A 27288-nucleotide genomic window follows, 5' to 3' on the forward strand; every position below is an offset into this window, starting at 1 on the left:
AACAGAACCATTCATATTATCTGGATGGTCTCCCACAACTACTGGCATACTAATGTTACTACCCCTAATTGTTTTTGGTGTTAAATTATATGTGTTTAACTGAAATGTTTAAAATATGCTGGTGAATAAAACAAATGTATGCAAAACTAGAGCCTCAGGCCCAAATCACCTCCCAGTATTTTTACTACATAAGAAGTGACACTATTGATAATCTTAGTGTCAAAAGGGGGATATGTAGGTGCTTGACTTTATAATGTATAATTTGATTTCATCCTGCTAGCCACCCTTTTTGAATAGCAGAAAGAAATGACCCTCTGGGACTATAAAATTCTGTTTTCCCATATGCATTACAAATTGGGCCCTCTCTAAGGGCTTGGCTACACTTACAAATTTACAGGATTCTCTATTGTGTCTATGTTAAGTAAATTAGAGAAACATTGAAGGCCTGTGTCTCAATGTAAATTGTCTTGGTTATTCATTGTAAAACTTAGCAAGGTTTAATTTGCAATGCCTTTTTGCTCGATATAAAATACTACTGTTTGTATTCTCAATCTGTTTGTGTGAATGAGGAATGAATGCATCAGGAAAAGATAAGGTGTGAAGGCCATTGTTATAGCCAGAGTCAAGGAAAGAAGCAAAAAGACCTAAAGAGTATCAAAGACTCATCAGGCACTGCTTACTACCCAGACGGCTGTTAAACTGTCTGGCATCCATGAATACATGCTTTGCCGTAAGAATGCACCACCCCAGCGAACCAATCATCACCTCAGGACCACGCAGAGTCAATTTTGACTCCAGAAGATGACGAGAGGAACAGCCTGCGAAGCAGACGACTACCTAAAGCAAGGCCCAAGAAAAAGCAGTAGTGAGCCTAGCGCCTGCTGCCTGGTGGACATAAAACTGTGACTACAGTTCCTCAGTTGAGGTTGTCAGAACCAGAAGGGCCCTGCCTCCAACATGTGGTGCCTGTTCCTCGGCTGTTGGTGTCTGAAGGTCTGGGGAGTCCACAATGACAATTCTTTTATCCAGCAGCAAGTGTGGATAGCTCAGACCCTTAATATTTCTAAATGCTGGGTCTGCAGCCACATCCCAGCCCACTGTCAAACTGATGTTCCTGTCCTGGCTATCCCACTCAATTCCCAGACCTCACTGGAGGACCTCGTCCGTAATACAATATGGAACAGTAATGACACCTGGGAAGAGACTATTGGCAGTTCCTTTAACCCACTTGAGGTTAAAAGAAGTAGTTAAAATAATGGCAAATAAAACTGGAGAAAGTTTTAAGAGCCCTGGCCAAAGAAACAAGGCATTGTACATAGTGCTGGCGGCAAAAGGAGGGACCTGTGCTCTCATTGGAAAACAATGTTGTGTGTTTATACCTGACGATACCAATGAGGTAATAGATCACGCTAGCCACTTAGAACAAATCGCATATCTTAACCTGTTCAATTTCTCTGGCATAGGAAACTGGTTGTTTCAGGAAGCCCTGACTATCCTGTTTGGAATCCTAATAATTTTTTATGTTTTCAGTTAGTCTCCTGTTGTACCCAAAATTGTGTAAGGCATGCTACTCAGGTAACTGCCCCAGAACAGAGTGCTAATACAATAATTTTAAATATTGCTAATGAACAAAGAGATAAAAACGGTTAATATGTAAAACCAGTAAAATTTTGGTCATAAGTAGAATAAATTATATTACAAAAATAGATAGGATTAAAGAAATGCTGTCTGTACCTTTAAGGAAAATCGCTGGACTCCAGGTGTCAGGAATACAGACATTAACATAGAACAATTTAGATCGATAGGAGTTAGTGATATGCATGCTATGCCCCAGGTGAATTTTGCTGTTTTTCTCCTTTGTCCCTTTGTTTAATTTTATCTGTATAAATAAGACTGTTTGGGTCACATTATCTAAAACAGAGTGGTCTGACAAATTGTGAGTCTTGATTCTAACTTTGACACCTCTGTCATAAGAAAGAATGCACTGAACAAATGTTTAGAATGACAAGTACCTGAAAACATCCCCTCCCTCTGCCCTGACAGAGGGACTGATACACAGCACATTCTCTTGGACAACAGTGCAAGGCTTGACCAGATGTTCTTCTGTACAAGAATCTGGCATTTAAACCTCCACACTGATTTCCGGAGTATTCAAAACAATGTTTTAATAGAACAAACATTTCTGTGTTCTTGTATAGTTAGCTAGATCAGTAAATGATTTGTTATAGCCATAAACAGGATATCACAGCCTTACAAGTACTATGCAACAGCAGTTCAAAATATCATTCAGCCAATGCCTTCTGGTGTCCGCTGTGTGCTAAGGGTAATCAAACTTTGGCTCTTAGCAGAGGTAAGTGGAAGTGAACTAATTACACATATTTTCCAGAACTGACCTCCACTAATCCTCAGCGCCAACAAATTTCAGAAAACCAATAACAGATTTATGGATTATCAAGACACAGGCCATTTACAAACATTGCAGTCATTTACAAACATTGCAGGCGTTTAAATGTAGGAAGTTCAGTGGTCTTAGAGTGTGCTAAGCCCCTGAAAAGAAATCCATTGTCACAAGAGGGCTGAAGAAGCCCTGAAATGATGGAACTTACATTTGGTTAACAAATGAAATTTCCTATCATTTCACTTTATTATTCTATATTGAATTCAGAAGTGTAGTGATTAAAGCAGAACTGTTCATCCATCTTGAGATGTGGAAATTTGAGTCTCATGCTATGAGAAAATAGCTGAGAAGTCTAAAAGCCATGAATGCTGCATTTACAAAGCTTAGAGCTTTCCCCAATTTCAAACAACTTTTGGCTTTAAAGTGTAGGTGATAAATGTCATTCTCCAACAACTGAGGGTTGTTTTTTTTTAAATACAGCATGCATGTTGTAAACATGGAAGCAATGCATCCAGAGAAGGAAAAATAAATCATTCAGGATCTTGTATCTAGATCCAAACACTGGGCTGATCTCGCAAAATAGATGACAGGGGCAACTTTCCTGTGAATACAGGCTTGCCCAGAAATTAAACTGTAGTAGGCAGCAGGTGCATAGGCTCAGAAGGAGGGCAAGTGTTGCTCATATGTGTGGGGGCGAGTGTTGTTCCCATATGTAACAAAACAGTATTCTGCAGCTCTCCATTTCTGCTAAAAAGCAAGACAGCCATAACTATACTGGTCACATGCAGTTATCTGGCTGAAGCTTAACTGGTCTGGACAAAGATCTAGAAGCTTAGCATGTAACTAGTTACTGAAAATACATATTTTTCATTGTTAGAACATTACTTCTATTTTGCTCTCTTTCACTGAGATGCCAGAAGATTGATTGTATTAAGACAAAATTAGATCCACATCTATTTAAACCTAGCTACATATTTGCCCAAATCTCTAATGTGGGTTCACTTAAAATGTCTTCAGAAGAGGTTTCTTCCATATAATCTACTCAGGGAAAATATTCCTCAGAATACAGATGACATTTAGTAGCTGTTACATGGGGTGATTATAATGCACTTGTGAATGTTCATCCATCCAGACAAGCTTAACATTCTAACACTTTACTTTAGAAAGCAGGCCTGCTTGTGCACTAGAACAGCTAACAGGCTGCAAGACTGCTGCTTTGGGGCACAAGATGTGGGGTGGGAGGCTAAGGAGGCAATCAAGATATTCCTTACAAGTTTAAAGGAGGCAGGGAGAAAATTCTTATTTTAAGTCATTCTTTAATTAAAATATTTGTAAGTATATTATTTCTACATCTGACTAGGTCTTATTATTGAGTGAGGTCACATTCTCACAGCTGAAGTCCCTCAAAAGAGGTCAGGAGCAGATATTATTGTAGTTTAGTTCCAGTCATGTCTAATGACTAAGTTACTGAGCCTTTTACAGCTCATTCCATACATACAGACTACATTATCCAAAAAGACATGAAAACAATCAATGCTAAAGTAGTAATGCCAAAACACACAAGAAGAAATCACCAGCTCCATTCTTTATTTGACACACACATGCAACTCCTGCTGGTGATAACGGGAAGAGAGAGTGTGCATTTCTAGGGCAACCTCCTTCCCTCGATACTCTGGATTTCCTGGCTTTTCCTAGTAACATTATTTCACCAGTGCGCATGTCTAAATTTCATGCATAATGAATTTATTATTATTTTTGGTTAGGAAAAAAATCCCCTTAAAGATGAGACAGAGCTAATACAAACCACTGCCACTCTGATTGTCAAGATATGTATTGCAAGGTGGTGGGAGAGGGTGTTTTGTTTTTGAAGAGGCAGGATAATTAAGTAAATCTGTTTAAAGGACTTTTACACAACAAGTGCTGACCCAGTGCTGACCCAGTAGTTCATAATACACATTTAATGTATATTTGTCTTTCTTGGTAAATTATTTTTAATGGCTGTTTTCTTCATTGTTCCCAAGTCCCCAGACCAATCTTAGGTCTCATCTTTGGTTCCTCACATTAAATACGATTTCCAATCCATCAACCCAATGAAGATTGTGCGTTAACATCTCAGTCAAGCAATTCATTCCTGTGCTAAGTCTTTATGCAGATATATTCAACAAAATTGGTGTAGAACGTGAGATTAAAGTATCTCAGAATTCCTCTGCTACCAACATTCCTCCCCAAGAGGCTCTTGGCTCACATTAGGCATCAACAGCAGTTTTAAAAATATCTCCAAACTCTCTTGGAACTACAGGAGTGGAAAAAAAAAATCTAAAAACATTGATCTTCCCTTTGTAAAGATTACTTTAAACACAGAACTGATTTCTGTTTTCCTCAATCAGTGGTAAGTGCAACCCTCCTTTTCTGGAAAACTGGCTAACCAATTGCCAAGGCAGCATTGTGGGCATTATCTACCAAGTGAGCTACACTTGGTCTGTTACTCATTCCAGATTAGCCCTACGGTACCTCCAGCCAGAACTACAGGGCTCTGATTGTGGTAAAGATTATTTAAAAAAATTATCTTTAGTTATACTGAAAGAAAGCTGAGAAATGAATCCTTTAGTGGATTTTTCATCTTTAGCACCTTTCAAGTTTAACCTACACTAATTAATGAAGATATACAAATATATGCAATTTATACAACAAGTCTGGAAACAGCTACCTTTTTCAATTTTATAGCAGTAAAATTGGTTTATAAATTCAAATTTAGACAAAAAAGAAGATTGCAGCCCTTGTCAACAATAAGTAACTTTAAAAAAAAAGGTAACATAACAATATGGTAATTCCAGAAAGGAGGGCTAGATTCTAAAAATACTATGATTTATTGACTGAACTTGATATTATTACACCAAAAAGAGGTCCAAATTACAGCCGGAGACTAACCCCAACATTCTCATTAATAAAAGCAATTAAGTAAACCTATGTTGGTCTAAGGATTTAGTTTTAGTCAAAATACATTACTGTAAGTTACTACCTTTACTGACTACACTTTGCAGGGTAATCTGTCCAGATATCCACAGATCCAACTTCTTACTTTTCTTGTGTGCTAGTTTCTTTTCCTCAATGCAGATTACCTGGAAATCAACAGCCAGCTCAATCAATGAGATGCAATTACAATGACACAGTGCCAGCTATTAATCTCTACCCAACAGCATTTGACTGGAATGCTGGGAACTTGTGACTGGTAAAATACTGCATATTATTTACAAGTACCCTTATCCACCGCCTTCTTTCTACACATCACCATTAGGATAGTGTACTCTTGCTAAACAATCTATTTACAAATGTAAACTATGCAATTAAAATTTTAAATAAATAAAACTATATACAATGTCTACATCATGTAATGATTTAAGAATGAGGTAATATAACCCAGCTGATTACATCTTTCACCATTGGACAAGTGATTTAACTGTATAGTGCTAAAAAATTCTGATGAAGGAATGAAATCCTTGGCTCACTCTGTCCACTTTGTAAGGTCTTGCTTGATTTCCCCCCCCCTCCCCCCTTCATGCTGAATAATTGTGTAAAAACTCCTTGAGCTTTGTTGGATAGTCCGTCATCACTCCAGTTGCTCCCAAATCAAATGCTCTCTTATATTCTTGTTCTTCATTCAGTACCCAAATATACACCTAAAGACAAAAGTACAGAATGGACAGATCATCTAGGAAGTCACTAAAATTAAAAGAAAATGTGCACAAAAATTAAATAAGGAAATCATCATCTAAATAGTTTAATATTAGTGAAAGGGGAAGTCAGGTATATCTAAGATGCTCACATAATCATGATGTCAACATCATACATAAAAAGAGGTACTTGACTGCAAATCTAGGAAAAGAAGTTCTCTAATGACAAATGACAAACTTCAACCTCTAACGGTCTATAGAAGAACGTACATCCCTCTGTTCAGACGTTCCCAATTAGCAAAACTAATATTAGCCAATGCAAAGCTAATAAGGGACAAGTCGTTTAGCAGGTTTGTAGAGGTTTAAAAATATCAAATATGAAAAGAAATGTTTTAATAAAATCAAAAAGGGTTTTCAGTTAAAAGGGCTTTCCCCAAGCATCTAAATATTTCTTTACAGTGCATGTGTTAGTGTCTGAGAAACAGAAAGTGACTATAGAATAGAACATGAAACCTATAAATCTGACTACAAACAGAATAGTATTTCATAATCTAGCTTGACTGCCTGTGATAAACAAGGTACAAAAAGTACACACCAGTGGTGAAAAACTAGTTAGATTTAAAAAAATCTGTTCAATTTGGATAATCTCTAGTATTATTAGTAATGAAGGTAAGGAATTAATTTAAAATGCTTTTATTTTGATAAAGTCCCTTTAAATAAATACTTTGGGGAAAGATACTCTTGCCCCACCTCCACTCCCTGCATGGAGCTTTATTAGAAAGTAATTTCATCTGGAAATCTGTTAAAAGCCTTTTCATATTAAAATGTCAAAAAAAAATAGGTAGTGAAAAGTAAACTACAAATATTAATTAGTAATCAGATGCAAGGCTTCACTTAATCCACTGCAACTTTTATACATACCATAAGGATCTGAATAAAGAGGGCGCCTACAGTAAAATTGTACACACCAAGAACCCTTTCAGCTATTAGGAAGATCTGGCTGGTCTAAGTTCTAACTGCCTTCAGTTCCTATCTTCAGGCCTACTTTTAGGAGCAAGGGGAGTGGTAGTGGGAAGATGGAGACAAACTTTTAAGAATATTAACAAAATGCCATGTAACTATGCAACAGCTTGACTTCTAGTTTTATCACACTGTACCTGAATGCCTCGAGCAGTGAGGTGATCAAACAACGCTTTCCTCATTAACAATCTGCAGCAGGGAGAAAAAAAAAACTATTATTTTTACAGGACCCAAAGCATGCTAAGCATCTTAGACCATGTCGAATTCTCAACATCTGTATGTTCTGTGGCAACTGCTCCATGTCACACAGTTTCATGGACTACCAATGAGGAACTCTGCTTAAAAGCCTAAGTAATTAAAACGTCCAACCTAGCTACAGCTAGGAAGCACAGCAAACAGCATTCCAAACTATTTGCATTAGCAGTGTATTTTTGTGATTCATTAACTCTTCTCTCCACAAACAAGCTCAACTCCAGGTAGGCATCCTTTTTATTTAAAAAAAAAAAAAGAGGGGGAGGTCTTTATACTTTATAGCAGCACCACTCTACAACATCATCAGTGAAATATGAATTAAGGAGCACCACCATTAGGCAGGATTCTTATCTGATTTATACCCATAGAATAATCCTCTTTAGCCTCAAGAAGAACTTCATCCTTGATGCCAATAAACATGAAACTTTTCTTAAGTGACCACCCATTAGACCAGATTGCCTATCAGAGATCTTTACTTGGGTTACAGAAGTAGTGAGAGACAAAAAAAAAAAAAGAGACTTATTAGATCAAGTCCAACTCCTGCAACTTTTGGATTTAGTGACCCTGCAGAAGACACACATTTAACACTATCTTTTAAGGTCGAGCAAAGCTGTATAGATATCTTGTGGATACCGTGAAATGACCACATGAAGTAAGAGGCCAGATTTTGAAGCCACTCATACCCATGTAAATGGAGAGTAACTCCACGAAAGTAAATAGAGTAATTCAGGATTATCTTATGGGTATAAGCAAGATAAGAATCTGCCAAGTGGCGGTGCTCTTTTATGCATATTTCACTGTATAAATGTACATGTAATATAAATCTACAAAATATATTCCCCCATGTGCTGCAGAAGATGCATATTGGCATTACCTCAAACATATAAGATACCAAAATTTGACAATATACAAAATATGGTTAATTTCACAATAGTAACTCTGTACTAGTCACTTGAGACAATGTATATAGAAAATGAAGTGCATCAGGGAAATATTAAAGTCTTACACATCAGCAAGCCAGATAACAAATTTTTGGCTTCTCGTCATCTTCTCTGGTTCTTTCAGCCTAAGAAAAGAAAAAGGAACTTAAATTTACCTGAGCACAGAAAAGTGCCATTTCAGACTATGTTCAAGCAAAAGAAGTGGGCTGGATCAGTCTTTTGACTTCAAAAGCAGTTTCTCTATCACCCACAAGAGTATGGGAAGAAGAATCTTCCCCTGGCTCTGAGACCAATGACTTGGATTGTGCCACATAGGAGAAACGCGTAACTTTAGGTGGAAGGCAGGAGAGATAGAGACCTAGAGGCAATTTCAACTAATCGTTTGGGCAAAGGAATGAGAAATCAAGAGATTCTGAGATATAAAACAAGCTCTGATAATATCATGCTTTCTGGCCTTCACTGGCTCACTTCATCCCCATGTCAGTTTTCACATCTGATAAAAGGTAGGTAGATGGTGTCAGAATAATTTCTTTTTGCAGCACTGAAGAATGTATCACTATATAAATGCTAGACAGTGCTCTTTAGCTAACCTCAGCATAAGTGGTGTCTGCAAACTTTTCTCTGTGGGATGATAGGTTAGGGAGACTGCTGTCAACAGGAAATGTGCTGGGTGCACATAGTTAAACAAACATCCCACCGCTAACCACTAAAAAAATTCAAGGATGTCAAGTAGACGTTTCTTAACTAAAGAACAGAAGACTTTTGCTTAGACATGCACACAAAAAACCACATCAGAGAATACATGAATCTTCATCTGTTTTGGAAGAAATGCTCTCTCTGACCACATATATTATCTTACATTCATACGGTGCCTTTTACCAAAAGCACTTTACCCAATAATTAAATATAGTAATTATTTCTCTCACCTCTGAAAGGCAGTCACCTCTCAGTTTTAATAGCACACAGCAACACTACACAAACATTTAGGACAACAGGGGAAGCATACTTGAAATCAATTACCCAAACAGGCCTGGACACTGAAGTCAAACTCTCTACTCTTGCTAGACGTGGGATGGAATCTTTAGATGTTTAAATGCACTAATTAAATACTGACCAAAGGGAACAGTGCCACATACTAGATCACTAACACCACTTATTTTAGCATTCAGATTTCCTTGGAAGTCTCCATACAAGTATTGCCCCAAATTGACCCTATATAGCTGGAGAAATGTAACTAGATCAGAGTCCAAGACTGGAAGGACATTTTATTGCCTTGCTGTTTTTTAAATTTTTAATAATTGGAGATATATCTATCTCCTAGAACTTGAAGGGACCTTGAAAGCAGAACCAAGTACTGATTTTTTTTGCCCCAGATCCCTAAGTGGCCCCCTCAAGAATTGAACTCACAATGCTGGGTTTAGCAGGCCAATGCTCAAACCACTGAGCTATCCCTCCCCTCCAGTTATTTCACTGGAATAGCCTGATGAGTGTGTAAATCACTTACTTCAGGATGATTGAGGGCATAGGAATTTCTAAGAATTCCTCCCTGATGGGAATGAATGGCAGCAGACCAGTGTAAAACAAGCCAACAAGAAGCAGGACACGTTTCAAACAGAAAAGGATAGGAATATCAGCGTTCTGTAAAAACACGTAGAAAAATAATGCAAGTTATTTATCAGGTTGCTGAAACTTGTGTATCAAAATAATCTTCAGTGAATCAATGTGTTGTAAAGTTTAGCATTTGCGCTTAAAGACATAAAACATCTAGCAGAGTTGCCAGCTGTCCAAGTTTGCTGGGTCTGCCTTTGATTTGTGTAGTCCCAGCTAAAGTTCGAAGCAATTGGAAGAGGCAGTATCTTCTGCAAAAGAGCCAGGCAGCCATTGCCTGTGGTCTCCATCCCCTGCTTCTGTAATCTGATAAAATTCTGGGGAAAACCAGGAGGACATTCTGGCACTAAGCACTTCCTGTCTCTCATATTTTCATTACCATAGGAGCTGCGCATGCACAAAGGGGCGCTGTTCAGCTTCAGAGCACAGATGAGCTGAGCACCCTCACAGAAAACCAAAAAGGGAGAATCCAGGCACCACTGGGTGCCTACTGAGTGTGGTTCTGACTGGCTCCAAGGCAGTCACCAGCCTGGGGAAGAGGGCTTCAGACAAGAGAAACCAACTGCCATTCTAGCAAATCCGGCTCAGCTGTGACTGGGAAACAAAGACATTCAGAAAATAAAAGACTCTGAGGAACAGAAGAGACTGCAGGATTCAGAGGACAGAAGTGAGAAAGGCAATAGTCCTTACTCCTTCCCCAAAATCCACTCCATAGATTGATTTCTCTTCCCACCCCACCAATTTTGGTTTTCCTCCAGTATTATTGATCCCATATCACAGATGTATGCAATACTACTGTGCAGTGGGTAAATCTTGCTTAAAAAAAAAAAATCAAACAAGCCAGGGGGTATCTACACACAAAAGTTGTACTGCTTTAACTATAAAATTCTCCTATTGCAGACACAATCATACCAGAATTAAAGGTGCTTGTAACTGGTATAGCTTATTCCTGTACAGGAAGAGGAATAAGCTGTATCGGTATAGGTCACCTTTACACCAGTAAAAGGGACAGTCTGTAGGAAAACAGAGTGCCTGGCATGCTGGGGTGTAAATCAAACCCACAGTAGCATGCTGCACACTAAGTGTCACTGTGGACCCTGCTGCCGCGCACTGTGAGTTCTGTAGTGCACTATGAGCTACCCCACTTTGAAACAGGAGTAGATTAAAGCACACTAGAGAACTTTGGGCGCACATCATCAGGGTTTCATGGATAGTTAGTGCACAGCAGGCTAGCACAATGTAGATTAACACTCCATCTTGCCAGGCACTGTTTGTACAGATAAACCCTAACTGCATCCACACTACGGGTGTTGTCCAAATTGAACAATTTTCAGTAGAAAAATTATACTGCCAACAAAGTAGTTAAACTGGTGTAAAGACTGCGAAGATGAAGCCTAAGAGTCCCTCCCACAAACATTTTACAGCCTAAAGGCATAATACCCAGAGCATTACAATCCAGAACAGCGCAGCATAGCGACTGTTGTGGGTAGGCTTTATGAGTTGAAATGTTTTTTCACAAAGCAAGTGAGTTTTCAGGAAACTTGTGAAGGAGAGGAAGTGCTCTTGGTACCCCTCAGCTGGAAGGCCATTGGTGAGACTAGCAGCACAAATTAAAGCGTGTAATAGGACAGCATGGAATCAGGAGAGAACTTCAGCAGGATTGTAAGAGTAGGATGGGGAGTTGGAAGAGATGGAGGAGTAGAGAGACTTGAAAGCAGGGGGGGGGAACATTCAACTTGATGGGGAAAGACAGCGGAAGCCAGGAAAGAGGTCAGAGAAAGATGTGGAAGAAGAATGTGTGGGTCTCACTCTCAAGCATCAATTAAATACATTCATATGTATGAAAATTAACATAAGTCATTTTAAAAAGTTAGGACAAAAAAGGAAGTGTCAATATTTTATTTAATTTATATTTTAATGTGTGGAAGAGTTAATACCATATTGGTACCACAGTTCTGACCACCGGTGAAAACCTAGGTAAATGTCTAAATACTCAGCATTTACAGAAAAATACTGCATCAATCAGCCACCACACAGTTACAGACAGACTGGGTGGAGAGACTGATCCTTAACTAGGGCATAGTTATTTCTTGGTGCTTACCTCTTTATGACACTTCTCCACAATCTCATAATTGACATTGCCCCACACTGTCAAATGTTCTCGTTTGTACTGGCTCACCAACTCTGAAACCTGCGATCAGTAATCGAAAAGCAGAATCCTGACATTTATTACTGATACCACCCATTTGAGATACGTTTATTCTATATCACTTGCACAATTATTCATTGGGAGCTCAATATACTGCAATTTATTATAACAAAGAGTTCCTTCAGAAAAAGGCAGTTCTTCATACTCTCTCCCACCACTTTAACACAGCCACTTCTAGGACGGGATGCAGCAGCTGTTCAGCACAGCATTTCAGGACAAGAGATAAAGAATACTGAGACACCGTGTTGTTAGTGGCTATAAATAGAGTCCCTTTTGGGAACCAGCATCCTGGTTACTTAGGACATATAGGGGCACTGGGTGTAGTTAGAGTAGGAAGGAATTGGGTAATGTGATTGGGTTTGAAAGGTTAATGGAGATCACTTGCACCTGTAGGGAGTCTGATGAGCTAATGAAGTAATTAGCTCATGAGCTGGATAGCTCAGAGAAAAAAGCAAGCAGAATAAAAGGCTGAGTCAGGGAGCAGGAGGGAGGCCCCTTCTATCTGCTGCTACATTGTGTTGTACATGGAGCATAAGGCAAGAAATAATAATAAAGACTCTTGGTGAAGGTACCCTGGTGGAGCACGTATGCTGTTTAAAAACCAGGCGGGCTTTACCAGCCAGCCATATCAGAGGTTTCTCTCTTCTATCAAATGCTGTTATCTTTACCTAAATAGCATACAGTACACAATATCTAGATGCCAGTGTCTGCAACTGTCAGGACCTTCATTTTGCATCTCATCTTAAAAGATGCTTCTAGCAAAATAGCATCCCCTTCCTATTGCTGTGAGGCGGCACAGGTTCAATCCTGACTCAGGGGAAAAAACGATGACTCACCTTCTCGTAACTGTTGTTCTTCCAGATGTCTTGTTCATGTCCATTCTAATTAGGTGCGAGTGCACAGTCATCGGAAAGTTTTCCCTTAGCAGCTCCCATCGGGTCAGCTGTGGAGTTCCCTGGAGTGGTGCCTTCATGGAGCTCCATACATGACTCTGCCCCTCCTCAGTTGCTTCTTGCCGGCTACTCCGACAGAGGGGTAGGAGGATGGGTATTGGAATGGACATGAATAACACATCTTGAAGAACAGTAACGAGAAGGTGAGTAATCATTTTTTCTTCTTCGAGTGCTTGTTCATGTCAATTCCAATTAGGTGACTCCCAAGCTCCACCCCGGACATGGGGTCAGAGCTAAGGAACCAGATTGGAGCACCGCTCTACTGAATCCTGCATCATCTCTGGTGTGCTGGGTAATAGCATGAGAGGTGAACGTATGTACCGAGGACCACGTTGCTGCCCTGCAAATTTCATGTATCGGGACCTGGGCCAGGAACACCGATGATGAGGCCTGTGCTCTCGTGGAATATGCCGTTAAGTGCCAGGGCTGGGACCTTGGCCAGCTCCTAGCACATGCAGATGCAGGACGTGATCCAGGAAAATATTTTTTGAGATGAGACCAAGAGTCCTTTCATCCGGTCTGCTACCGCTACGAACAGCTGGTTCGACTTTCTGAACGGCTTAGTGTGCTTGATGCAGAACGCTAGTGCCCGTTAAACATCCAATGAATGGAACCTCTGCTCTCGACTACTGGCATGAAGCTTAGGATAGAAGACAGGTAGAAAAATGTCTTGGCTAGTATGGAAGTGTGATACTACCTTGGGAAGAAAAGCTGGGTGAGGCCTGAGTTGCACCTTATCTTTGTGGAAGACCACGTAGGGTGGATCGGAGGTAAGGACCTTTAGCTCTGACACCCTTCTCACTGAGGTGATGGCAACCAGGAAGGCTACCTTCCACAATAGAGAAGGGAGCAAGTCACTAACAGTTCAAAAGTGGGCCCCATTAATTTGGAGAGAACCAGATTGGGGCCCCATGCCGGGACAGGCTGTCTCGTCCAAAGATGTAGGCGTTCCAGACCTTTGAGGAAATGGCCTACCATCCGCAAATACGGATCTGCCAGACGCTCCCAGGTGGAAGGCTGAGATAGCAGCAAGATGCAACTTGATGGATGACACTGCCAGTCTGTGTTGTTTCAGGTACAGAAGGTACTCTAGAATGAGTGGTATAGACCCCTGTAGTGGAAGTATATGCTGCTGGGCACACCAGTAACCTTTTCCACTTAGCTAGATATGTGGCCCTAATAGATGGTTTCCTACTGCCAAGTAGGACCTCCCTTACTGGTTCTGAGCACAGAAGCTCCATGGCGTTTAACAATGACGCTACCAGGCTGTGAGATGGAGGGACTGGGGGTCTGGGTGATGAAGGCGACTATAGTCCCGAGTGATCAGATTGGAGTGCAGTGGTAACTCGATTGGAGTGTCCACTGACAGTTCCAGGAGTGTGGTGTACCAATGTTGTCGGGCCCACACTAGGGCCACCAGATTTACTTCCGCTCTGTCCCTGGGGACCTTGAGAAGTACCTTGTGCACAAGAGGAATTGGGGGAAAGGCATACAACAGGTGGCCTCCCCAGGGAAGCAGAAATGCATCTGTGATCGAGCCAGGACTGTGCTTCTGGAAGGAGCAGAACATTGGACACTTGGGAAACTGTTGACAGGCTGAAGGGGAGGACCATGAACTAATGATGTTTTTGGTCAACCACAAACTGTAGAAATTATCTGTGTGCAGGTCGAATAGCTATGTGAAAGTACACATCTTTCATGTCGAGAGCGGCGTACCAGTCTCCCGGATCCAGAGAAGGGATAATTGTACTTAGGGAGACCATGCAGAACTTCAACTTTATCATGTATTTGTTGAGTCCTTGCAGGTCTAGGATGGGTCTGAGACCCCCCTTGGCTTTGGGGATTAGGAAATAACAGGAGTAGAATCCCTTGCGCCATAGCTCTTGAAGAACCTCCTCCACTGGCCCTGATGAAAGGAGCACCTGCACCTCCTGGAAAAGGAGATGCTTGTGAGAAGGGTCCCTGAAGAGGTATGGGGTCTTGGCAGTCCGCAGCAGACTGTGGATGAAGGGCAGATTCCATGAGCAACTGCTTCAATCAGAAATCTCGCTCCTTTAGCTCTGGGGTGGAAAGCCCTGCAGATCTTGCACCTTTCTGTCTGGTCCGCCTCCCCTAGACACTTCAGACACGAGTTGTGGGGGTCACTCATTGGTGTAGGCTTGCTGCAGGTTCCACAGGGTTTAAACCCTGCTCTCAAACCTCACTATATTTACTAACAACCAAGACTAACCACAAATAAACTAGGCTAACTATATGAAAGAACACTAAGGGAAGCACTTGCTAGGCAAGCGATTGCAGTTCCAATGACCATCACTAGTAGTAAGAAGAAACTGAGGCGGAGCCGGGTCAGCAGGGTCATATATTGAGTGCCATGAAGGCGACACTCTAGGGGGCTCCAGAGCTGACCCAACATGAGCTGCTCAGGGATAACTTTCCAACAACTGTGCATGCAGCATGCACACACCTAATTGGAATTGACATGAACAAGTACTCAAAGAAGACCACCACCGTCTACTGAATCATCAGTTCTACTTCCTGTAGTCTCTTATCCAAGTACAGATTAGATGTGACCTTTGCGCAATTTTATTCCAATGCAACTCAAGGTTCTAATTTTGGGCAGCAGGTACTGTGTCGTGCACCTTTTTAATCAGCACATTGTTGTTCACTTTGATGTCAATGTTGACTGGAGTATTTGGAAATGCCTCAAACACCTCCTTCAGCAGTGGAATGCGATTGTCTTCACCCTCACAATGGCATTCTGGAAAGCAAATGGAGTTGTGTCACTGCTGTGATTTGCCTCTCAATATTTTGCAGATAAAAGCAAATCTATAGAGCACTCAACATTTTGATCAAGAACCTAAAAGAAAAATAGTTTTGAAAAGCTAGCATACTCCTTGTAATGAGAAAAAAAAACCTGCAACTATCTAGGTGAATCAAAATCATTATCAAGGCCAATCCTATGGTCCAGCATACAGTGCAATATGCTACCCTCAGATGCTCATACTTGGGGGAACAAAATAAACCCTCTTGGACCAGCATACTTGTATAGGAATCTGGAAAGCATATACAAATTTAGTTCTAATTTTTAACCTGGATATGTGAACTCATCAGGTGGCAAATGGCAAGTATAAAAATCCATCCCATGAAAATGATGTAGCAGAGTTCATCATTTCAATGCCCACCCTGTTCAAATCCTAAGTGAATGGTCACCCTCAGCTTCCAACAGCTCCAACCTGCTAAATTTAATGGTTAACAGATAATGATAAACAGAAGGTGGGACTAATAGAAAGAAGAATAGACAGGTATCATCTAGTTAAGAAAGTGTATTCTCTTCTCAAACTTATATTTACTGGGGAAGCATTATCTAGTGGTTGGAGAAGGGAACAGGAGCCAGGAAATCCAGGTTTCAGTCCCACAGATGCTATGTTACCTTGGGCAATTCATTTGACCTTTGTACCCTTATTTCCTCATTTGGGAAATAGGATAATTGTGAAGCTTCACTTAGTGTTTTTTAAATGCTTTAAGATTCCTGATGGAAGTCTTGAATAATCTTGGGCATATTTGAAACAACATTGAGAACCATTAATACTAATTACAGATATTAAGTCCTTCAATTTAGCCCGTTTGATAAAGTCTTCAGAGGTTCTGAGGTGGAGGAATTACTCTTAATTTGAGTTTGTCAACATGGTGAACATGATCTATTTAAGTAAAAGCCTGAGAATAAGCACCTTGTTTTCAGGAGGAGTATTTTCACCATTTTATATGCTTTCCTCCTCTCACAGCTATATTGGTGCTTCGCTTAAACACATTAATAGAGCAACTCACTCTCTCCATTGCTTCTGCTAAAAATGCATTTGTGTCAGCTAACATATTGCAGAAGTCTCTACCAGAACAGTGTAGTAGATCCAAAAAATCTCTTGAAGTCGCAAGCAAATAACACTAGCCAAATGCCATGAGTTGGAAAGAGAAAAAACATTCCCTCCCCTTCCCCCCATATCAGGGATCATGAATCAACAATCTTAAAAGAAATCACAGGGGAATTGGAAAGTGGATGTACCTATTGCGTGGAAGTAACTGAACAGGAAAATCTCTCTTGCCGAGTAAACATCTTAAATTAAATCACTACCCACTGATGTGGAATATATCAATTTTTTTTAATCAAGGCAGATGATTTAAACAAACAAACAAACAAACAAACAATCTTCCATTCCATTTGCCAGAATAAGAACTACGCTATTCTTAATTCATGGAAAAATATTGTAAATGCTGTTGCAATTTAAAATGATAGGTTTACCTACAAAGAAACAAAAAGATTACCTTTCTGAAAGGTGACATCCAATTTGCAGAGATATGGTGGGAGTTCCTTAAAAAAACAAAAAAAAAATAACATTAGCAAAAATACACACAAACAGTCATTGTTTTTCTTGAAACACATGGAGCATAACAAATTTCAAGCCACAAAGCATATAAACACTGATTATCTTGAAAAGATAACTAACATTTTGTATATATTTATAAGGTCTCCTTGCCTCTGTATTAGAAATGGTTTTGCGAGTTGTTTGCACAATGACACAAAGCAGAATGAATATTCTAAGAGCTACGCTAGCAGCGACTGGATAAACCAAAGAATGATTTTGAATTTTTTATCTATGGGCTCATCTACATTACCCACTGGATTGACAGGCAGCGATCAATCCAGCAGGGGTTGATTTATCACATCTAGTCTAGACGACACGATAAATTGACCGCTGAGCGCTCTCCCGTCAACTCTGGTACTCCACCGGCGCAAGAAGCAAAAGCGGAGTCGATGGGGGAGCGTCAGTCGTCGACTCAGTACAGTGAAGACACCGCGGTAAGTAGAGCTAAGTACATCAACTTCGGCTACATTATTCATGTAGCTGAAGATGTGTAACTTAGATCTATTTCCCCCAGCCCCCAGTGTAGACCAGGCCTAAGACTTCGGTAATTCTATTAAAATGTTAGTGAAAGATTACAGTTCTGCAAGAGATGTATTTTTAAAATAATGGCTCAGTACTTAGGTATTGAAGGACACTCTACAAATGCAAGACACACACTTTGGAAATCATAAGTGCAGTGTCCTTTGCTTCCTTCCCTAGCCTAATGTCTTAACAAAGCAATATATATCTGTTGTCTATTTTTTAACCATTAGGTTTTTTGGGTTTTTTAATTTTCTTAAACTTACCGAGTACTTGAGGTCAGATATACTGACGTCAATTCCAGTTGCTCTCTTCAGATTCTCGTCATGCGATACCACTACTTGTTCGTCTTTCGTCAGATGACAGTCTAGCTCCAACATATCTGTCCCCACATTAACTGCACTGGAGCAAGCCAGAAATCAGTCTTGAACCACAAGTACTTTGTGGGATGCACAAATAATTTACAAAACACACAAACTTTTATCCAGTGAACTTGGTCCTGGTGAAACCAAGAGACTTTAAATTATTTACATGTACACCATTTGAAGCTGAGGAACAGCAAAGTTAACAACTTGCACAAGATCAGTGTCAAAGCTGGGATTTGAACTTGGAAGCTCCTGACTCCCTGGCCCCTGTACTGTCTAAGCCTCAACACACAGTCTTGCTAATCTTTCTCAACCCAGAGGGACAAACTTTAAGGGTGACAAGGTACTTCACTCTCCATGATCACAGTTTAGTAATTTTGGCATCTGACACTTTCTAGCCTCAGCATATTTACTGTTCGGAAAATTATAAATTTAAACACTTTAATGAAAATTATTTGAATGGCATAATTCTTTTAAATTAAAGATTTTTTAAAAGTGTTAAATTTTTTTTCTTTAAATGACATACAAGAGACAGCTAAAGAAATATTGAACACTTCAGTACTGTGATTCTTTTTTTTTTTTAAAGCATGTCTGAGCGCTTTTTTTTAAAGAATTCCCAGGTGACCTATGAGATCACCAAACTCTACAATCAAATTACTAGTGCACAGGAGCCCACACCACAGAAACCAATTCCATAACTGGCACATTTGATAGTCTCATCTGAGAGGCAAAGGACTAAACAAACCCAGGAGATTAAATTCCCTCTGTATTCCTATAGTGGGTGCCTGGAGGAAAGGGCTGATGGACATTTTTTTTTGTGAAGGGAAAGGTGGAAGAATGGAGAAGACTGATGAGTAATAATTAAAAAATAAAACATAAAATTTAAGTTAGTTGAACAAGATACTTCTGTTTCTGTTTACGGTTTTATTTCACTTAAATAGAAAAAATCCAGAATTAGATTTGAGTGTCTAATTATTACATGTAAAATAAATTAGAGCAGATTGGTCAGGAATAATTTGCAATATATTATTAAGGTTTATAAATTAAGCTTCTGAAACCAGTTTGTAAAAAGCAGTCAGTCACTGACTTTTAAAGCTGTAAATATCACTTCCTTGGAAGATATGACTTCATTTTACCACCATCAACAAGTAGTTAAATGTTAAATAGTGACAAGTACACACATTATGTAATGCCTCTTCAAGGATCTAAAATTACTAGGGATTTGGACACAGTAAGGACTCTAATCTGTTTGTTTCTTGCTTTGTGAGTGAGGGCTTGTCTACACTGGCAATTAACAGCGCTGCAACTTTCTCGTTCAGGGTTGTGAAAAAAAATACCCCTCTGAGCGTAGCAAGTTGCAACGCTGTAAAGCACCAGTGTAAACAGTGCCCCAGCGCTGGGAGCTGAGCTGCACTCCCAGTGCTGGGAGCTACACCTCTCGTTGAGGTGTTTTTTTTAGTACGCTGGGAGAGCTCTCTCCCAGCGCTGTGCCATGACCACACAAGCAGCAACACTTTAACATTGCCAGTGTAGACTAGCCCTAAGACTGACAAGGAAGGTAAATTCCTTGGCATATTACACATACACACAAAAATACTTTATTGACCTCATTTGTCTTTATTAAAAAAGCATTCAAACCTCCTATCTAAGCATTCTCCACCTCATTAAATAATTGAAAACAATCACTAACAAAAATCCAGGTTTAGATTTTCAGAGCAGTGCAGAGGACTTTGCCACATATCTTCCATTCTATTATTTAGATTATCATAACCCTAGTATCAAAACTTATATGAACTCTGAATACAGTGCAGGTAAAGCAGAGAAGTATTCTTTTTTTAAAAAACCTGCTGGATATAAATAAATCAAAAATATTAAACTCAAACTGGGCTCCAGTCTCCAATGAAAATTGAATTCTCCATCTATCAACAATACAAGCCAAAGTTTGAAAACCTTTTGGTTAAAATGGAATAATATTTTTCTTAGCTGTTTGACAATGGATCTTAAAACATTTACCAGTGTGGCTTGATTTCAGCATTTTCCGACGGATCCAGTGTTCATTCAAGTTAATGGGAGACACTTCATTGATTTCAATCTGGTCTTTTATGATTTAAGCATAATATGTACGCAACACTACAAACAAACATTGCACCATATTGCCATAAGGCTGCTTAACATGATTTCTGACCTAGCTGTTATAATGATCAAGAACCAGGAATGTGTCAAAATAAAACCTGTCTGCTATTAGCTACCATTCAGTCTCAATAATTAAGTGCGAGAAGAGAAGAAAATACAATATCAAGAATACTCTGATATTCAGCCTGGTTTCAGTTGACTGGGTCTCTGGAAAAAAAACAACCACCAGCATTTCTAGCTATATTACAGGACAGTGGCCAAGTTCATGAATGACCGTCCAGTATCATATATTACCAAAACTTGTTATCAAATGATACTTAAAAAACAGAGCTATTGCTGAATGGAAGCAGGAAAACAACAGCTCCTATTGTTAATGATCCTAAGCGTTTGCCAGCCTGTAACTAGTAGCTACTGCTAGAAGGTTTCTCTTCTTACTACTTAGTGGTTTCAGTTGGAAATGGGAGTCTGCTCTACAGCACAGTCGGAACTTCTCAAACTCACATTGCCCTAAAAAAGACAAGACATTCCCCTGACTGAAAAATACAAAGTATTCTGGTATTGCTGGACAACCACTTCAGTACTTGAGATGTCAAACAGACTCATTCACAACCTAATGATAAAACCCTGACCAAGCAAGACATTTTTAGGTTTAGAGAGAAACTCACAAAAATACAACTGTTTGTTTTCATAAAGCCCCAACTTGTTCCAAGTAGTGAAAGATATCAGAACAGAAGGCCTAACCTAAAGATGCATTCCCATTTGGCAATGCCTGTAGTTTGTAAACACCAGACTGACAAAAGTTCTCTTATTTCTTGAAGCCCAGCAAACTCTCTAATGAACTCTCTCACATCAACAATATAGCTTTAGAAGAAGAAATTAAAACTCAGTGAAAAGACCTGTCAATCTCTTGATAGCTTCTTTATCTGATTCCTGCCAAGATCCCAGAGACATGGTGCTAAGGTGCATTTTGTATTCTATATGCAATTAACATTTATATTGTGATTCTTATAGCACTTTGCATGCAAGGTGTCAACATAATTTTAAAGATTTTTTTTAAATCACGCTGTGTTTAGAAATAATTTTAAACCTAAATTCAGAGAGAGAGAGAGTGTGTGTGTTGGGCACTTTAAATTACAAATAAGAAAAATGTGGTCCTTGGTCTGAAGAGCTTACAACGTAACTGATATTAACTGTGAATCTGACAGGGATAGATAGTAATGAATACAAAAAATACCTCAAAGTACTATTTTACTCTTACTATATTCGTTAGGGCAGGAACCATGACCCTGTACACCTCTGAGCATTGTAGGAACTTAAAATAGTAAAATCAAGTTATCCAGGTAAGAATTATGCAACACACAGTACTGATACATAAATACACTAAAATGCAGATGAGAAAACATGCAAAGTTTTGCCCCAGCTAGTTGTATTTAAGTTAAGAAAACTTTATCTAAAGTTTTAACACAAATCATCAAAACGACATATTTACGACAATATCCTACATACATTTTAAGAGAATTGGTAACAGGTTGCTTTGAGGAGCGTGTGTTAACAGAGTTTAAGAAAAAAAGGGAGGTAGTTTTAAAAAAAAACAAACACCCACTATGATAAGCTGCCATGGAGATTAGAAGCCCTGTGGTGCTTTTCAATAGTGCTGTTTGGTTAGGAACACTGGCACCGCTGCATACTCTGGAAGAAAATGTACTAACTGTAATGAGGCTGTTAAATACAAATTAAGTTTTAAAAAAATATATATTTCTGCCTCTCTACTCTTAGGTGACTGAGAGGAATGTTGGATTTGTTTAGTTCTCAGCAATATTCCAGAAAGAAACAAATCCAACATTCCTCTCAGTCACCTAAGAGTAGAGAGGCAGAAATATATATTTTTTTAAACTTAATTTGTATTTAACAGCCTCATTACAGTTGATATTGGGAAGTCTTTTCTAAAGCCCCTCAAACTGCAGACTTTGAAAATGGTGAATTACAACCAGGGCTTTGGAGTGGAGCCTGGAGCAGCAGGCTTCAATACAGAAGTCACCAGACAATGCCATGAGTAGAACCCCCTAGCCCACTTTGGTCTCCTCCCTTTGCCTTCTGCAGTAAATCTCTTCAAGAGACATCCGTGCAATACATGAAAAATGCAAAAAGCTTTGTAATTTATTGAAAGAACACAGTGAATCTCCATATGGCAGCCCAAGAGCAGTACCAAGAACTGACACCAGGCTACTCTGATTTTCAAATACATTGAGGTCAGCACTAACTGCCATCTTCATAACATAAGTCTCATTCAGCTAAATATGTAGGTTTTCAAAGGCAGTATTAAAGAAACATGCAGTATGTTTTCATAGTTTGAGAAGGGAGATAGAAATCAGCTCTCTTGGGTTCTGTTCCCAACGGCCACTGTCTTAACATATGATCATGGGGAAGTCACATCTGTGCCTCTGTTTCCCCATCTGTAAATGAGGATGATACTTACTGTGTGTAAAGCACCTGGACGACAGATGTTAATTATAGAAATGTAAAGTATTATTATAGAAATGGAATACTGTATCTTAAACAGCTGCTATGTGCCAAATACAAGTCTTTAATGTCTCATATATAGACAAAATTATTAAATAAGACTATTTTAGATATTTGTTCCTTTTGTACTTACTGGCAAAAAGCTGCCATTGTGTTTTCCAGGTTCTCTCCAGCACCTGTGAAAACATCAAGAACAAATTTAATAAAAGATATCTTTTTACCATAACCTGAGGAAAAATATACCAATGAACATAAATAATTCAATGGGTAAAAATGTCAATATTATGAGGGAATGTGGTCTGGAGGAATAAGTGAGGAATCCTGAGTTCTAATCCTACCTGACACTGACTCACTGTATCATCTTAGGCAAGTCACGTCACCTCTTTGTGCCTCAGCTTTCCAATCTGTAAAATGAGGCTAATTCTTATAGAAGTGTTTTAAGTCTTAGCGTTAGTATAGCACTTTGAACACAGAAAGCACTGAAGTTCTTATTGAGTATTATATACATTAGAGACTCAGACTTTCCTCAAAGGGCCATACTAGGATCTTGCCAGAGGTCCCCACATAACTGGCATAAAGCAGAGCAGACTACTCAATATACAGGAGTACAGAATACAGATGTGCGGTCCACAAAGAAAGACGCAGTGCCCTGCCCTGAACCTCTATATCAAAAAAAAGCAACTGAAGGCTGTTTTGTAGAACTCCCTAGACAGCATTTTATTCTCATTATATATGATCTGCAAATCACAAACAAGACATTTAGAATACCACATACTTCAGACTACTTTTCAAATTGCATTAAAGTGCTATGTCAATAGCACAGATTAAATGAACCAGACACTTAATTATCTACACTAAGACACTAACCACAAAACAAGTTTGCTTCAGACAAGAGAACTTTGACTGGTATCAGTCAAGAATAATGAATCCTGTATGACTTCTTGACAAATTCTGCAGATTAACTAAAACATTGCTAAACTTATTGAACATGCTAACACAAAGCCCAGCTGCAGGATTTAAGATTAACCTAAAGCCCTTTCAAACAGGGGAAGTATGTGCTGTAGAGAAGATAATTTCAGCTTCCAGACAGAGATGGTGCAAACTACATCCTTTAGAAACGGAGTGGAACAAACATTCTCATCCCAAGAAATGGCAGGCCAATAGCGTAACACCCCACTACTGGAGAATTTTGTCTCAAGTATCTTCGTTAATGAGAATAGGTTCCAGATATAGCAGTAAAAACACACAGGAGATCTATTTCAAGGACAGGGGGATAGGGTGAGAATGAACACTGTGAAATAAAGAGCGGACTGACCACGTTCTTGAAGCCTAACAACACAGCCCAGCCAGTGTTCAAAATACTCCTCTTCGCTACTATAGTTTCCACTAGAGACATTAAAAACTTTGCTCTAAATGTGTTCCATATTTATATTGCACGAGGAAGACACACAAAAAAGCAGAATATGGCTTCAGAATGAGAAGTCAGGACTTAATTATTTTTGTGAACAAATTTCGGCAATGACTCCACATAAGAGGTTTGCAAACTGCAGTCAGCAAAGCATTTGGTGGTCCACAGATCTGTTTGGTTACGTAGTCCTGGGCTCTGAATGACCAGAGTAAGGTTACTGTAGAATTATGACAAATTTAATTCTACCTGCCAAAAATTCATATCTGATAAAAAGTTGGAATTATTAGGAAATAGAAGCCTGTATCTTTACATTTAGGATACTTCCTGAATCAATTTGAGTAAAATAAATAGAAGCCTAATTAGCATCAAAAAGGATTTTTGCCAAGATAGAGAGGCCTGGCATGGGGGTAGTGAAAAGGACATTAGTTTCAGATGGGATAAGGACAGATATACAAACCTATTTTACTCTGAGCCAGGAGTAAGCTAAAAAGAGATTTGCAAGATTAATATGACCCTTTCCTAATGTTGAACAAGCCTTTGAAAGTAGCCTAACATGTAGATACACTTGTTTTTAAACAAAGATCATAGTCCATAAAATACAAAAAAACCTGGAAACATACAAGAGCTACAGTATCTGGAAGTAATGTCTGTTGGAGAAGGCACCTATGCAAATATTTGCTACCTTTTAGCTGTGACAAAGGGGTGGGGTGGGGTGGGGTGGGAGAGATTTGATAAAGAATATGGTACAAATTGATAATGAGACCTGGTCTACAAAGCTATAATGGTTTAACCAGAGATGATATTTTATTCTGATTTAGTGAAACCCATACAACTGTGTGTGTGAATACTCATATCAATTTAAACTTATGTACGTTTAGCATGGTAAATTTACAGGTGCACGTTAAACTGAAATACTTTTAAACTAATGCAAGACTCCAGATAACTTAAATTGGTGTCATGCAGTTTTTGTAACTAGTGCAGCTTCTGTGTTTAGACAAGGCCCCACTCATTTCCACTAGTTCACGGAATTTAACTGCAGAGGTCACTGGCTGTGGGAGCCTCAGACTGACAGGTTGAATGGCAACAAGTTTACTATGGTTAGACTGACAGAACATGAGACACTGATGGCGTGATACAAATTGATTATTATTTTTTTATTTCATTTCCTAAATGTGTCTCTATCCATCTGTTCTGAAAAACCTCCAGGGATGGGGAGGCCTCTTGGAAGCCTATTCCAGCATGTAACTAAACTTAGAGTTGGAAAGTTTCTCCTAATACCTAACCTAAATCTCCCTTTCTAAAGACAAAGCCAATTATGTCTTTTCCTACCTTCAGTGGACAGGGAGAACAATTGATCATAGTCCTCTTTAAAACAGCCCTTAACATATTTGAAGACTGTTAGGTTCCCCATCAGTCTTTTTTTTCCTCAAGACTATAACATGGCCAGGTTTTTAACCTTTCCTCACAGGTCAGGTTTTCTAAACCTTTTATGTCAGAGTTGTTCAAAAACTTCACACCTTATTTTGTTTTGATATTTACACAGAGCTAATTAAAGAGATGTAAATGAAATTCAGCCTCAGAAGAGAAGTAATAAAAAGGAGATTTGGAGTCTAAGGCCTTATCTACATTCAAAATTGCACCAGTTTAATTTAAATGTAGGATTTTAAACTGATTTAGTTATACTACAGCAAGATTGTGTGTGGACACATTTAATTTAATTGAAACATGGCTTATATCAATGTAGCTTAACTCAATTCCTTAGATAAGGCAAAGCCACACAGGGCCTTAGTGATGAGGACAAGAATCTTAAACTATCTTAAACTTTGACTTCATTGTAGTAACACAGTCCATAAGTCCAAAATGTAAAGAGAAAACAAAAGCAAAAATCAAGTTAATCTTCAGTAGCAGCATGGAAGTCCACAAGTCAGGCTTTAAATGATGGGTGTGGCCAGCCACATGACACAGGTAGTGATGAGACAAATAGATCAGCAGCAGACAATCATGCTAGTGGGTGCTTTTGGGGAGCAGAAAGAATAGTTTAAAGAACAGCCAGAACAGAAAGTTGGTTGAAGATTCCAAAGTGAACACACAACCCAACAGCCAAAGGAGCTAGCTGAGCTAGAACTGGAGTTCTATTGCCTGGACTGCTGCTAGCCAGATTCCTAGAATAGGGGTTTTTACCAGCTGAAGTCAGATGGTTATGCAGTGAGAAAAGAGAATATTACAACAGTCTGAATGGGATGAAACAAACCCATTAGCAACAAACAAAATCAGCAAGAAAAATGGGACTTGCACTCTGGCAACATATCTGAACTGACCAGGAATTTTCCACAGCAGAAACAGGAGTCAGATATCAGCTGAGGAGATGATTCCTCCTAACGTTTCAAGTATGGGAGAAGGCTACTCAGAAAAATCATGATGGACAGAAAATTACAACTGTTGACTAGATCCTCCTGGTATTGTCTATTTTGTTTGAATTTCATTTTAAAAACACATTTATACGCCAAGCCTTATAATATGGTTAGCAAACAAGACAAAGGTACTCAAAGGCCAAAGTAATGGACATGGTGCAAGAATTTAGACAGCAGAAGGAAGATTAAAAAATGTGTGCATCTCATGAATGTAAGAATGAAATTTAAGACCACGCTGACAGGTTATATTACCCAGTGCAAGCATGTACATTTTAATGAGAAGAAAGCCCTGTGACACATCTAGGACACACATAGTTACCAAGTGCTCTTCACCAGTAGTTCTCAGAAAAAAAATAAGTTTAATCACTGACTCCAGTCACTAATAACCTTGACAAAAATCACTGTTTAAAAAAAAAAAAAGTTACCTTTACCAGAGTCAACAGAAATTTTACCATAGGACAA

General features: G+C 39.1%; 1 protein-coding gene across 15 annotated transcripts in view; it reads right to left on the reverse strand.

Annotated features, from left to right (window-relative positions):
* LOC120387349 (protein yippee-like 2) overlaps window positions 1-27288 on the reverse strand; it is a 103421-nt gene that overhangs the window by 71197 nt on the left and 4936 nt on the right. For 12 of the 15 annotated variants that reach the window (XR_005590126.1, XR_005590130.1, XR_005590133.1 and 9 more), the window contains exons 2-10: window positions 23141-23183; window positions 18256-18391; window positions 17370-17415; window positions 15692-15810; window positions 11992-12081; window positions 9787-9920; window positions 8348-8407; window positions 7227-7278; window positions 5418-5517 (exon numbers count right to left, since the gene is read on the reverse strand). Coding sequence is in view for 6 of the 15 variants with exons in the window: in XM_039507983.1 (XP_039363917.1) it covers window positions 5418-5517; window positions 7227-7278; window positions 8348-8407; window positions 9787-9920; window positions 11992-12081; window positions 15692-15810; window positions 17370-17415; window positions 18256-18391; window positions 23141-23183 (780 nt within the window). In the remaining 9 variants the exon portion in view is untranslated. Of the gene's footprint in view, window positions 1-1962; window positions 6076-7226; window positions 7279-8347; window positions 8408-9786; window positions 9921-11991; window positions 12082-15691; window positions 15811-17369; window positions 17416-18255; window positions 18392-23140; window positions 23184-27288 lie in introns of those variants that run through there. The other 3 variants (XR_005590132.1, XR_005590131.1, XM_039507989.1) reach the window with 3 other exon arrangements.

Source organism: Mauremys reevesii, linkage group 20, assembly GCF_016161935.1.
Source record: "Mauremys reevesii isolate NIE-2019 linkage group 20, ASM1616193v1, whole genome shotgun sequence".
Taxonomy (NCBI): domain Eukaryota; kingdom Metazoa; phylum Chordata; order Testudines; family Geoemydidae; genus Mauremys; species Mauremys reevesii.